This window comes from Vulpes lagopus, chromosome 19, assembly GCF_018345385.1.
Source record: "Vulpes lagopus strain Blue_001 chromosome 19, ASM1834538v1, whole genome shotgun sequence".
Lineage (NCBI taxonomy): Eukaryota > Metazoa > Chordata > Mammalia > Carnivora > Canidae > Vulpes > Vulpes lagopus.
Window position 1 is genome coordinate 22,013,433 of NC_054842.1, and position 14,583 is coordinate 22,028,015.

Consider the following 14,583-nt stretch of genomic DNA (forward strand, 5'->3'; position numbering starts at 1 on the left):
CAGTATCCAATCATGTAATAGTAGTATAGTACCATTTTTCTAAGTATTTTGTTCTGTGAATACTTATTCAAGATGTTTATACCTTTCTCTGATTTTTTATTTGACCTTTGAGAGATTTCCTCAGAATGACATCTTACGGTTGTAGTTATGAGATTATATTCTCACAAATAATGATTAAATCTTTGTTGCATTGTTTTATCATCTTTTTTATTGAGTCAGGCAAGTAAAGTCATACAAGAGCAAATTACAAACTCCATTAGGATTTGTACAAATTGTACGAAGTAAAATTTCTCTTCAGTGAAATGGCCTAGAATTTCATGTCTTCCCCCAAAAGTACTTTTTTTCATAATAAAGCAATAGAGAAAGCTATTTGTGACAGACTCTAAAAGGAATTTAGGAACGGCTGGGTGGCTCAGCAGTTGAGATTCTGCCTTTGGCCCAGGGCATGATTCTGGAGTCCAGGGATCCAGTCCCACATTGGGCTTCCTGCATGGAGCCTGCTTCTCTCTGCCTGTGTCTCTGCTTCTCTCTCTCTCTCTTTCTCTCTCTCTGTCTCTCTCATGAACAAATAAAATCATAAGTAAACAAACAAATAAATAAATAATAAAAGCATTTAATATCAGATATCTCTTTTCAGAAAGATAATTTTTTAGAACAAAAGTTGTTTTACATTTGGACAGTATTTAGATGTTTGCTTTTATTTTCTCAAAGAAATTGATTTTGAAAGAAATAGGCAAAATTTATCACCTCTTGTCCTTGTATAAGTATTATTAAAAGTCAAGGAATTAAAGCTGCTTATCAATTGAATTTATGAGTTATATATTTTTAGTATTCCTAGCTGTTATCCACCTGAACAATTCATCTTTCATATCTATAATCAAATGTTTATTTTAATCTAAATGACAAATGACTGCTACATACATGGTCATGCCAAGGTCTCTAAAGGTATTTTTAGTGTTTGCTATTTAGTTATGCGACTATGTATGGAAGCAGGTCTGTACTAAATGTGTTCTGTATTTATAAGTCCCTATCTATTTCATTTTTAAAAATATTATGGCAGGAGAGGCCACTGAAAAAGCAATAATAGTTTATTTATGCCATTTACTATTGTATGATTTTATAGGTCATATAAAACTCTTTTTAGAGTATGGTTTATTGTGCTCTAAACTGCCTGTTGGTAGATGTTATCTACTGTCACTTCATATTATTGTAGACCCTTAAGATACCTGGAGATCTTAAAGCCTTATCATTTTGATAAGGTAGCAGATCCAAGAACAAGAGATAAAGGCAACCAGGGTCAAAACAATGGAACCTGGCTTGTTAACTTTGAAATAAAACACTGAAATTATCTATAGAGAAAGTTTTCCACTCAATCAAATTTCGTTTGTCAAATGATAGACGCTACTGTAAATGCTTCTAATTTTATATTAATGGTTGTTGATTGCTTTGGTAGGGTTGAAATTCTAACCAAAAATGGAGTTTCTGAATGCTTAATTATATGGAGATTGGTTAGATAACGCTGTGTGTGTGTGAATAGCTTATCCTTCATCCTGATTGGAACTTATAAATAGACTAAAGGCCTCAGTTAAGGTGTGCTATATTTTGGTTGGTTAGTTTTTAATAGGCAAATTAAATTTTTTAAAAAATGGCTTGGAACCATGATCTATATTGGATTTCCCACCCTTTCCTGTCTGAATTGCACTTACCTCCCCAGTCATATGCAGGGCAGCTGGAAAATTCTGGGCTTCCATTCAGGAATGTGAACCTTTACATTTTAAGTTAACATATGACAATTGGGAAGATAAGAAAATGTAATTTTTTAAAGTTTTATTTTTATTTAAGTAATCTCTACAACCAACATGCAGCTCAAATTCATGACCCTAAGATCAAGTCACATGCTCTTCCAACTGAGCCATCCAGTCCCCTCCAAAAATGTAATTTTAAAAGAATTTGAAATACCAAATTTCTCCTGAAATTTCACCATGTGTGTGGGCCACACATGTGGCAGTGATCCTTTCCCTCACCCTTCCAATCACACAATTTGTTTTTCTTGCTTGGGGATAAATGAGTGAGGATTGAAGAAAAGAAGAGAAGCTTCTTTCTTAGTTCTTTCTCGGTGTACAGAAGTTCCAGAGAAATTCTGGCTTGATGGATCAAGAAGAAAGAATGGACCCTGACCTTTCCCCAATCTAAAATATATATATTTTAGAAGAGTTCTAGATGTGTAGCAAAGTTGCCAAGTTAGTACAATTCCCATATACCTCATACAACAAGTTTCTTCTATTGTTGATAGGTTAATATGGTCCATTTATCAAAACTAATGGACTTGTAATAATATATTAATATTAATGAAACTGTGTATTTTATTATTATTTTTTACCTAGTGTTCTGAGTTTCAGAACCCTATCCTAGATACTATCTTTCATTTACTTTTAATGTTTCCTTTGGCTTCTCTGGGCTGTGATAATTTCTCAAACTTTGTTTTTGATGACCTTGACAGTTTTCAGGAGTAACAATCAGGTATTTTGTAGCATGTCCTTCATTTTGTTTTTGTCTCATGTATTTCTCATGCTATGACTTGGATTATGTGTTTTTGTGAGGAAAACACATAGAGGTGAAAAACCATTCTCAACACAGCATATCAAGGTTTACATGCTCTCAACATGACTTATCAATGTTGTTAGCCTTGATTACATAGCTGAGATAGTGTTTGTCAAGTTTCCCCATGATAGAGTTACTTTTTCTCCTCTTTCCGTACTTTATCATTTGGAAGCAAGTCACTAAGCAGATCCTGTTCTTAAGGGGTAGGGAGTTATGTCTCATCCCTCCTGAAGAAGGGTATTTATTTAAGTTATTTGGATCACTTCTTTTTAGGGGTTTGCATCTTCTTCCGCATTTACTTTTTAAAATATCAGTATGTATTCATTGATATTTTGTATTTAAAACGTAAAGTATTTTATACTTTGGACTATACCAATAATACGGTATTTAGTTGGTTGTTCCAGCATTGGTCATTAGAAGCTCCAGTTGGCTTTTGTGCCTATTACCCAACTTTTGATTATTAACAAGTTGAGTAACACCAAACTTTGGGTTCATTAGGTTTATGGGCTGTTACCCTGAACGTGGTATGGGGAAGAAAAGATAAGCAATTTTCGGGGCAGTCTTACACTAAAAGGCTGGTGCTGTGGTTCAAGAGGTGACATTTCAGCTTCTACCTCAAAAGTTTCTCAAGTGGGTCAAAACAATGTACTATAAATGAACTTCAAGAACCCTGTTGCTTCCCAGGGAAAATATTTTGTCCACTTTTATTTCTCAAATTATGCTCAGATATACGGTTTAATATAGCTTGTTAAAGATGAGTTCTCTTATGTACAGTACCTTTTATTTCTATGAATCATAGGATTAATTTAAACTTTTTGTCTACAAAATTTAAAACACCCACAAGCTGATACCTAATTCCTACAATAATCATCCCTATGATAACTCTAATCCTTGAACGTATTACACCACGAAGTCTAGATCCACATTATTGTGTAAAGCCACAGACTTTCATTGTCTTCAGTAGTTCTGAGGAACAGAGGTTAGGTGGAAAAAAAAAAAAAAAAAAAAAAAAGAATGTATCTATAAAATAGTTTGGGTTCCAAGCTAGTTACCTAAAGCCTATGTAGGACCACTGAATTTTCTGTCAGTGAAAGTCAAATGAGCAAAATTTCCCCTCCAGAATTTAAATGATAACTTTTACCATATTAGGAGTCAAAATTACCAATGTATATACTGCCTCCTACTTTAGAGAATGCCATTTGAAACATTGCTGTTTTCTTGCATATTCTATAAAAATTTTGCAATGTTACACCTCAGTCACCAAGATCGAGATTTCCTTTTTTCCTAATGTTCATGCCATAGTTAATATATCTTACTTTCTATTTCCTTTAAGAGTTATTTCCTTGCCTCTCCTTCTCCTAGTGCAAAATTAATTGTTGACTCTGGTGACCTAGTCTTCACTTTCTTTAGTGATCAGGGAACCCCTTATCTGTAAGCAAATAAATCTCATAGCCGTGATAGAAAATTTCATCTCCAGTATTTTCCTCTACTAAATTGTTGGCAGACATTCTTATTTTATAGGTCAAGGTGGAAATGTGAATCAAGAAAGAAAATGTTTCCTTCCAAACAAACGCATATATTTATTAAAAATGATGTGTCACAAGAGCTCATGCTCTGGGACTGTCTGTATAGTTTAGCCTAGTTCTGACAAACCTACCATTCATTCAGTAGGATACATATTCTCTTTTATGGCTTATTTCTTTCAAATATATTGATTTTTAAAGTAGTAAGTGTAGTAAGTGATTACCAGGTAAAATTTTGGAAATGAGGAAAAGATATAGAAAAAAAGCCAACTTTAATCTCACCATTCGGAATCAACTATTATCATTTTTTCGAAGTCTTGTTTGTGTTTTACATAGTTGTAAACATTTATAAATTTACATCTTATAGGTTTTTTTAATTATATAGAAAAAATTTCCCGTGTTATAAATTTTTCCAATCTATTTTATTGGCTATACAATATCACAATGATTAAATGTACCATCTTTTATTTAATCTTTTTCATTACTTAAAGATAGTTGAGATAAAAGACTTAAAAAATATAAATAAACTCTAGAAAAAAGTTTTGAAATATTCTGAATACAATCTGGAGTAGATACTAAAATTACTTATATATATATATAAAATAAGAAAAGCTAATATATTTAGTATATATTTTGCTATAACTTAAATTATTTAATCACTTCAAAAAATCTATTTTCTCTTCAATGTGACCACTTAAATTATATGTTTAATATTTTGTTATAGGGTCTACTTGAGTAAGAAAGAGTAAGCTTCCTTCTAAAGGGGAAGTTAATATATTTTAAATAAATTGGTCTTCCCCAAAGCATGATTTATATACTTATAATCTTTTATTCCTTTTGGAAATTAGATACTTCAATATTTTTTAAGAGATTCAAGTATTAGGTATTTGACCTGATTTATTAGGTAAATTTTTATTATTAAAATTATTTTGGCATTTGTTACCTCACTCACTTGATGCCAAAGCCTATCTTGTAATAACCATCTTATCATTATCAATAAGTTGAATAATGGTAAGGATCATCCTCATCTTGCTTATCAGTTTATCTCCAGCACCTACGGAGTTGCCTGTCACACAGTAGGCAGTTAATAAATTCATGCTAAAATAATTGTTGCTTTCGCCTGCCAATATTTTCAATGACAATGCAATAAATCCTTGAGGAACCTGTAAAACTGGAATGGAGAAATCAAATCTGGACCATAAGAGTTAGGCTGAGTCCTATGTAGTGAAAACACAGAAAGAATTTTGAAATGAGCCATTGTTTTAAGTAATTTGTAAATGAATAGCTAAATTTGTATTGCAGTAGTTACTTAATTATTACTATGGTAAAGCCAGTGGTACTGGAACTGTTAGTGGCACTTTTCTCTTGGATTTGAGTATACAAAGCATATATTTATCCAAAAATAATACATTCCAATGTAATCCATAGATAAGTTACACTTTTTGCACCTTACTTACAAAGGTATCTTCGGTATTCAGAATCTCTTTTGTGCTCCAGGTATAAAATATGAAATTTTAGGTACTGAAACAATTTCAGCATTTTTGTATATGTAGGATGTAAGTGACCTTACTTAATTGGCAAGGAATATAAAAACAAGAGAAAGTTATTTAATTGAATCAAAAAGATATTATCTACATTAATACATGCTAGAAAACAAGATGATGAACTTGGTATTTGGAGATTAATAAAATGGAATGCTTATCCTAACTATACCATTTATTTGCTGTGTGACCCTAGGTAAGTTTTTTAACTACTCTAAACCTTAGTTTCTTCAGGTATGAGACAGGAAAATCTATAGTTTCTATTCTACTGTCATAATGATTGAATGAGACAATGCATGCTAGACCTTTGTCAGACATTTGACACAGAAAAAACAAAATGAAATATTTCTCATTTGTATTCCATTAAGGAAGTGATATACTTTCAAAGAGTATGAAAGCAACGTGCTAAAAATGGAAGAAGTAGAAATTTTGAATTCTTATTATCTAGAACAGTGCTTATTTGCTATCCAATTCAGTACTATGAAAGAATCCAGAAGTCTTGATCAGCCTGTTCATTAATTCCTTTGTACCCCTAGATTTCACATGTGCACATGATGGAGAGAGTGAGGCTGAATTTTTACCTGATGACTTTGAAGACAAACCAGAAAGAGAAAAGAAACATACCAATTTCACTTTGTGCAACGTTTGTAACATTCAGCTGAATTCAGCTGCTCAAGCACAAATCCACTACAATGGCAAATCACATCAAAAGAGATTAAAACAACTGAGCAATGGGATGCTGAAAAATGACAATGGTAAGTTTTTCTAAAAATGTGTTAGCAATTTTACATCATCAACCTAAGTTATTTGTGTACCTGCAGATGTAAATATAAAAGAATGGACTAATTTATTTTTAAGACCCAGACAGAACACTACATAAAAGCTTGTCAGCATATCAAATTAAATAATCCCTCACAGCATTTTGGATGAAAACGGGAAATTTTGTTTGTTGTATATACTTAATTGTATTAGCATTGTGATCGTGACCCTCCAAGATATTTGCTATAATTTGAAAAAGTTGACATTAGAGTTCCTTGATGTTTGCCTTTAATGTAGATTTTGCAAATGGACATCCTTTTAAATATTACACAAAATGATATTTAGAGTTTTTGTTTTTGCATGATAGGGGCTTCAATAGGTAAGTAAGATTGCCGTTCAATTGAGAAAAATACATATCTTATGAACTACATGTTTTAACAATAAAGTATGATGTCAGTACTTACAGATTGTTTAAATTTGCTAGTGAAAATTTATGGTTTGCTTAATCATTTTAGAATACTTTTTGAAAGTGTATGCTGAGTTTTAGAGTAAACATTTTAAAAATAGCACTTTTGGAAACAATGGAACTGTTTTAGAAAAAACATGAGGAGTTGAGGCAGGAGAAGAGTGGATTCCTTTGGAAAGCTAAAACAATAGCAAACAAAATGTTACAATACTGAATTCTGGTTGGATGCTTCATGTTTGGTAAATAATATACATTTGTCTAAATTTTAAGGCTTTAATAATGAGACCAAATATTCATCTATGCTAATGTTTGACATCATGAAGTTTTTTTTTTTTAACATAAATTTGTAGTTTACTTCAAGGCTACCAAATAATGAGAAGAAAAACTCTACATTTTTAAAATCGAAATTATTTCTACCTTGCCTTGCGTTTTTATATGGCTAAGCTAAAGTAGTCTACTGGAAAGGACTCCGTATTTATGTTTCTGTTGTATGACTAATTGTTAATCTTGGATGTTGGTGGTCAAAAGACATGTAAAAAACAAAAATAGTCATCAGGGAGTGCCTGAGTAGCTCGGTGGTTGAGCTCTGCGTTCAGCTCAGGGTCTGGTCCTAGAGTGGTGAGATTGAGTCCCATGTCAGGATCCCCTCCAGGAGCCTGCTTCTCCCTCTGCCTATGTCTCTGCCTCCCTCTGTGCATCTCTCATGAACAAATAAATAAAATATTTTTTAAAAGTACTCATCAGAAAATGAGAACTACTAAATTCTACAGGTATAAAATGAACTAGTAAGACAAAAATGTATTTCTTAAGTCATGTTTAAAATATATATTTCACAGCCTCTATTTTGAACTACTTCACCTTATGTTTGACATTTGGGTAAAATCTTTTTTTTTAATTATTTGGGTAAAATCTTCTTAAGCACAGTATGATTAAATTTCAAATTGTTTTTCTTTAAGTCTGTATTATTGGAGGTAATGGTGACAAGTCTGGTGTTTTACTTTACCTACCTTTACATTTATAAAACTCTTTTGGGAGGAGTAATAAATGATATCATACAAGGAAACCAAGACAAAAGTCATGCCTAGCTTAGAAACTCAAATCAGAGCCAATCCCAAACAAAATTTAGAATGGTCAAAGGTTTTCAAATCCTAATACGAGGAATGATTTCCCTCAAATTGGTATTTTAAAATAATTTTATCAGTGCATTTATTATAGGGTAGTATTGTGATAAAATTTTTATGTGCGTTTTCTTGTTTAATTTTTCATTACAACCACAGAGATGTTGCTATCATATTTTTCTTATAAATGTGGAAATTGAGGGTAACATTGATTAAATAGTGTGATGAAGGTCACACAACTATTAAATGGTCAAACTAGCAATCAAACTCAGGTCTTATTCATTTACATACCTGCACTTCTGAAGTCTGCTGCCTCCTCAGAATGAATATTCTGTAGAAACTTGCCTTTCTTTATTCAAAGAGAGAAATCATTTTAGGAAAGATAAAAAAAAATCCTATCATATTTCAACAATGCATTGATCAATATGGTGCTTAACAAAATTTATTGCTACATTTTTCTATTCATATTTTTTTCCAAGGCTCTTTCTAGTAAGAGTCATTAAAAACAACCAAGAATTAATAAGAACACTTGGTTTAGGTCATATTAGTTTGGCCTGGAATGATACTTCAGAGGAAAGCCTCACCTTTTTGTACAGGTGGATGTTACTACAGGAAATCAACTTCGCAACTGACTTAGTTCCTCACATTAATATGGAGATATTATTTCTTATACATATTCCTCCATTTCCCCACTCTCAAAGTGTACTTTTTCAGACTTTTTCAGAATTAGAAAGAAGCCCCATTCCAAGCCTTATAGACCTATTACTTGTGATTCCTTTACCACACAGAAACCAAGCTAAAAATGGAATTTCTAATAATAAAGGATCCAAAAAAATTCTTAATTGAGAATATTATCATTTTTATTTGGAGAAATATAAATTGTTTTATTCTTCTTCTGGAATGTACACACTTGCAGAATGGACTGCTGTGAACTGTTTCCATCTTAGAAAATCTTCTCTTCAATCTAGATTTCAAATGGGGAATAATTTAATATAGTAGTGCCAAAAAAGGAATATGACAATAGAGATGTTTACCTGAATTCATCCAACCTTGTACTTAATTGATTTATTTTTAAGGATGCAAATAAAATAAATAGTAGACATGGAACTAATTATTATTCATTTGAGATTGTCTAAATGGAGAAAAACATACTATCATTTCTGACTTTACTGAACATAGAGCATCATTATAATTATATGCCTAAAGTCATATCCTAACAAATACTACAGAAGACAAGAGTGAACAAGAGTAGACAATCATCTAAAATTTGGTTTCTGCATTTTTAAGCAAAATATTGCATTTCTCATGTCATCTCACTTAATAGAGTAAGTGGTCATCTGAAGATCATAGTGAAAAAATGCATTAGGTGTACTAATTAATAGGCCACTGTTCCCACAGGTAAGACTTTTACATTTCTGATAGTGCTGTACTCTTTGGAGAAGTTGTTATATGGAACATGTGCTCCACACTTGGGTGCATGCTATCCTGAGTCTCCAAAGTCCCTCCTGCTGAGTTGGAAATGCTGCCTGCTGGGTTCTTCCCTAAGCATGCCCTCAGCCAAAGGGAGCTACCTCTCCTCTCTTGAACTTGTTCCTTTCTTGAGGGCAGCCTGAAGAAGCCCCAGCTCCTTGCCTCAAAAGTCGGTATACAGCTCTAAAAAGCTATTCCAGCTTCAGATTGCTGATGGTACTGTGGCAGTACTATCATATCCTTGCCTCAGCCCTTACCCAGTCCTGCTTTCCTCATGCCTCAGAGGTATAGAACCCTCATTCACCACTCGCCCACAAAATCATCTGAGTCTACTTCCTGGAAATCTACCTAAGACACCAGCGATGCTTGTTGTATCTTAAAGTGATATGTATAATATGCTTTGTGCAAAAGCAACAAAATTTAATACTTTTCCCCATCTATATTGTCTATTTGTTGCCTGAATATAAGTTTTGTCATAAAAAAATACAAAGAGAACAAAAAGTGAGCTAGCATTTATTATTCTGGGTGTCTTATATATACCATCTATGAAACCCCAGTCAACAGCTTTGCAAAGCACATATTATTCTATTTTATAAACAAGGTAGCCAAGAATCAAAGGGACTAAGACATTTGCCAAATAACTCAATGCATAAAGTTTCCTATGTCTCCATTATCGGCAGCATACAAATCCCCCTGGTAAACTTAAACTCTAGTGTCACAAAATTATGTCATGTATTTGGATGTATTCTTATGTTGTTGAGTTATGTTATTTTTTAAACAATCTACATTATTGCAGAATATCTAATGTTTCCATAAATTCTCTTTACCAACTGCTGAAAATATTTTGTGGAGAATAGTCATGTAAATAAGTCATTTTATAATCTATCACTATACATTCACTGTTACTCCAGAAATACATTTATTTTTGTTGCACATTTTTTAAGGTGAGAGGTACAGAAATAGCAAAAGGGTATTCTGTAGTAAAAAAATGCTTAAATGTGTAGCTTTATCATATTCCAGAAATTCCATGCCTCACCCTCTCATGAAAACTATAAACTAAAGAAATTTCAGTACAGACTGCATGGCTTACTAAGTTTTCTCTTTGGAAAACATCTTTCATTTTGTTTTTAATTAGAAGTTAAGTTCTGCAGAGAACCATTATTTTTTATGATGATATAAAATAATATTATCTCATTTGGGCTGTTCATAAATGTTCAAAACTAAAATAAAAAATCACAAGGGTTCTGCAAATGTAATTTCTTCTATATTGTCATGGTTCTACCAGGTATGAAAATAAATATGAGTAAGTAAAACTGAATGTACAGTATTACATGTATGATAATATAATAGTGTTTGCACAGTACCACCTTTTTATTAATGCATGCTTTAAAATTATTCTAAAGGAATTAATAATGGAATTGAGATTTATGGGTAAATGTTCAGATTTTGCTCACATTTGGCATTTTATGTTCTAATTATGTGATATATTCTGAATCATACTGGGATGAAGTATGATTGCTTCAAAATGAAGCATACTGGGATGCCTGGGTGGCTCAGCAGGTGAGTGATTGAGCGTCTGCCTTCAGCTCAGGGTGTGATCCTGGAATTCCAGGATCGAGTCCCACATCAGGCTCCCTGCGAGAAGCCTGCTTCTCCCTCTGCCTGTCTATGTGTCTCTCATGAGTAAATAAAAATCTTTTCAAAAAATTAATAAAATGAAGCATACTAAAAATATATAAGTATACTAAAAGTATACTTTTATCCAAAAACTGAAATTTGAAGATTAGTATAAAGATGCTCCTTTGATTGATTCTTAAGAGCATTTTGGAATACATGTAACAAGGGTAAAACTTTCTATGACCAACAAATTTAATTCAGTTCATGTGCTTACTCACCATGGTTAAGCTGTTGTTAAAAGCTCATTAAAGGATTGAGTAACAACTTGACCTATTGTGACAACTTTATTTTATTCAGAATACCTTTGTCATATTTGAGTTATTTTATTAAGCCTGGTTTTCTATTTTTATTGGGTTGAAACTGCTATCAAATAATTCAGTTTTATCTAATAGTATTCTAGAGTCTTTCGGTGCTCATTGTTTTGTAGCACATAAATCTAGAATATTGCCGCCCTTATCTATCCTCTTAGCATTAAATTTTCTTTTATTTAACAGAAAAGCTAAATAAAATTTTGCTTTCGAGCTCTCACTGATCTATTCTCTTTCCTCTTTCTATTGATTGTCCCAGACAAGTTTTAAAGTATCAGTAGGTTTTCAATTTATAAGAGGTGCCTTCTCTTGCAACATTGATAGTTAATAAAAATTCAAAATAGCTTCATAAAATTTTCTGTTATTTCAGGTCTTGATTTTATAATAAATTCCTCCTTTATATAAAAATTCATTTCATCTTTTGATTTCCAAGGACTATTTGTCCACAGACTAGTAAGAATTTACTAGGATATTTAAGGATTATAGTGATGCCTTTTGGGATTATTTTATTAAGTAATAATAACTTTCTTAATAATATTTTATCCATATGAGTATAAGACAAAATGTGATATGGCAATAAGGAATATTGTTTTTCTCAAACTTCTCTCTTCTTGACCATATCCTTTAGAAGGTTCAGTCTAGGGGAAACAATGAAAAAATGCTGATATTAAATTGTCCAACATTATGTAATAAGACATTTTGTTCTTGAGTGATCTAAGTTTCCTTTTTATTACTGAAAGATAAAAACATGGGAGAAAATGACAAATGTTAGTTTTATCATGTTCAGATTTTGAGATGGTTTTAGGCTTTGGTTATCAACTTTTTTTTTTTCTCCATAAAAGGAAAACACATTGATCATTTCAAACAGATGGAATTCTAGCTGCTAGCTACTGGACTCCACATTAATTTCATTGAACAAGCAGCATCTTTATCAACACAGGTATTTTTTTTATCCAGTCTGTATCTCTAAGAAAAATCCTCTTTACTGGAATAATAGTGATGTTTTATAATCTGAGGCTGATAATCCAGCATGACCCCCATCTGCATACCACATCAGTGGGCAACTGTGCCCTAAAAGAAGTATAGTCTAGCTCTTCAGGACTGTTGTCATTCACGAAAACTTAGGTGAAATATTTTTCACCTAAAAGAAACATTAAGAAAAAAAAGAATGAATTAAATACATGCCATTTAGTTTGAGAAAATAATTTTTTAAAAAAAATTTATTAATTTATTTGAAAGAGATAGCATGAGTAGGAAGGAGGGGCAGAGGGAGTAGGGGAAGCTGAGTCCCTGCTGATCAGGGAGCTGGATGTGAGACTCCATCCCAGGACCCTGGAATCATGACCTGATCCAGAGGCAGATGTTTAAATGACTGAGCCACCCAAGCATCCTGAGAATAGAATTTAAAGAGTTTTCTATTTGTAATTTTCTGTATGTATATTTGTGTGTTTCTTTGGGGATATTTGAAAAATTGGGAGCTCCTACCAGTGGTAGCATAAACTGGGGGTGCAGAAAAATGCATTTGTTCATCTGAACTCCAAATCTGTCTAGCACAGGTTGAACTTTCTCTTGTTTCCTCACCTTTGCCCTTTCAGTCAGTAACTCCTTCCACAGCAATATCTTCCAGTTCTAGTATTTGTATTCTCTAGTCTTAGGAAAATAATCACTTTAACTTTTCTATGTTTGAAAGTACATATTTTTTAATTTTCCTATTTTATTTATATTTCCCCTAAAAATAATTTGCTCATGGTAACAGAGCTAGTAGGTAATGGAAATTAGTAGGTAATGGAAATAAATTCCCCTTTCCTAAACAGGTTAGTTTACATGTGGAGGCCCACCATATTTAAATTGGCTTTGGGAAGTTTCTACAGCTTCAACTCAGGCATGGCATGCTTCATCATTTTGTATTTATCAGAAACACAAAACAGTAGTATGAGCATGTGTGTATGTATACGTGTGTATTTTTAAGTTGGCACTGTAATTCGTTAAATAGGCTTCCAAAATATTAATTTTAAGTCTTCAAATAAGAGGTAAGAAACTAATTTTCAAAAATAGCAACCTAGATACATCTATTTCCTCTTTTTGTTTTCAAAATTGCAATGATGTGACACAAGAAATTTGAGAACAAAAGTAAATAAATCCATAGCAGCATGGCACAGTGGAGAAGAATAAAATAGGAATTTCTGGAATATATAACAAAAATGTGATGAAAATTAGATAAAACCCTAAAGCTAAATACAAATACAGAAACCCACAGGGGTAGGAAAAAAGTGCTCTATAATTTTGATTTCCATCCAAACTTCAGAATACCTTTAAGATTAATCTGAAATAGCATTAAAAATGGGGCTCACTGTTAGATGAACATTGTGATGAATTTAGTTATGTTGGTTTACAGTTAGAGATGGGATATAACTGACATGCCCAACATAATTGTAGATAAGTGAAGAGCAAATGAGTTTGGAGACTAGGAGCCAGACAGGTCAGAAAGTGAATGTTGTCTTGGGGTCAGGGATAAGAGGATAGAAGGGACAGACTTCTGAGATTTTAATTTGTTAACTTTGTAATGTGTGCTGTAATTCTCTCTTGCTTCTCACCTGTGGAATCTTCAGTAAAGAATTCTGTTTCTTGACATTTTATATGCATTTAGTTTCTTCTTGGGGAACTAAAATGGGTGTTAAGACTAAACAGATTGAGGCTGACACAAGGCATACAGGTAGAAAGACAAGGGCATATTATATATGCATGTCCATTTCCAACTACTTGTATCAGGTACAATGTTGAAATCAGAAATGTGGGCAATACATATTTATTACTAACTTAAGATTTGCCAATCTTTAGAGAAGAGAAATGAATATAAATTTCAATTCAAGGTTTTACTTCAGAGAGAATATATGATGAAAAACATGATTTTCTGTTAATTTTATTTCGGTGGCTAAATAAAAATAATAGAAGTATAGAGAAGTGTATGAACTAATCAATGACTTACGGGTACAATAAGTGTAGTTTCAAAAAGAGAGGAATAAAAACAATCAAACTAAGAATATTTAAATTCATTAACATATATTAAACAAATGTGTGCATGCAATAGTAATTCTGATAAATAATTCATATTTCCCAATT

At 32.3% G+C, this 14,583-nt stretch overlaps 1 protein-coding gene across 1 annotated transcript in view; it reads left to right on the forward strand.

Moving 5' to 3' along the window:
* Positions 1-14,583, forward strand: part of ZNF385D (zinc finger protein 385D) — an 877,499-nt gene that overhangs the window by 214,557 nt on the left and 648,359 nt on the right. Inside the window, exon 2 of the mRNA XM_041733685.1 lies at positions 6,202-6,420. Coding sequence (XP_041589619.1) covers positions 6,202-6,420 — 219 coding nt within the window. The remainder of the gene's footprint in view (positions 1-6,201; positions 6,421-14,583) is intronic.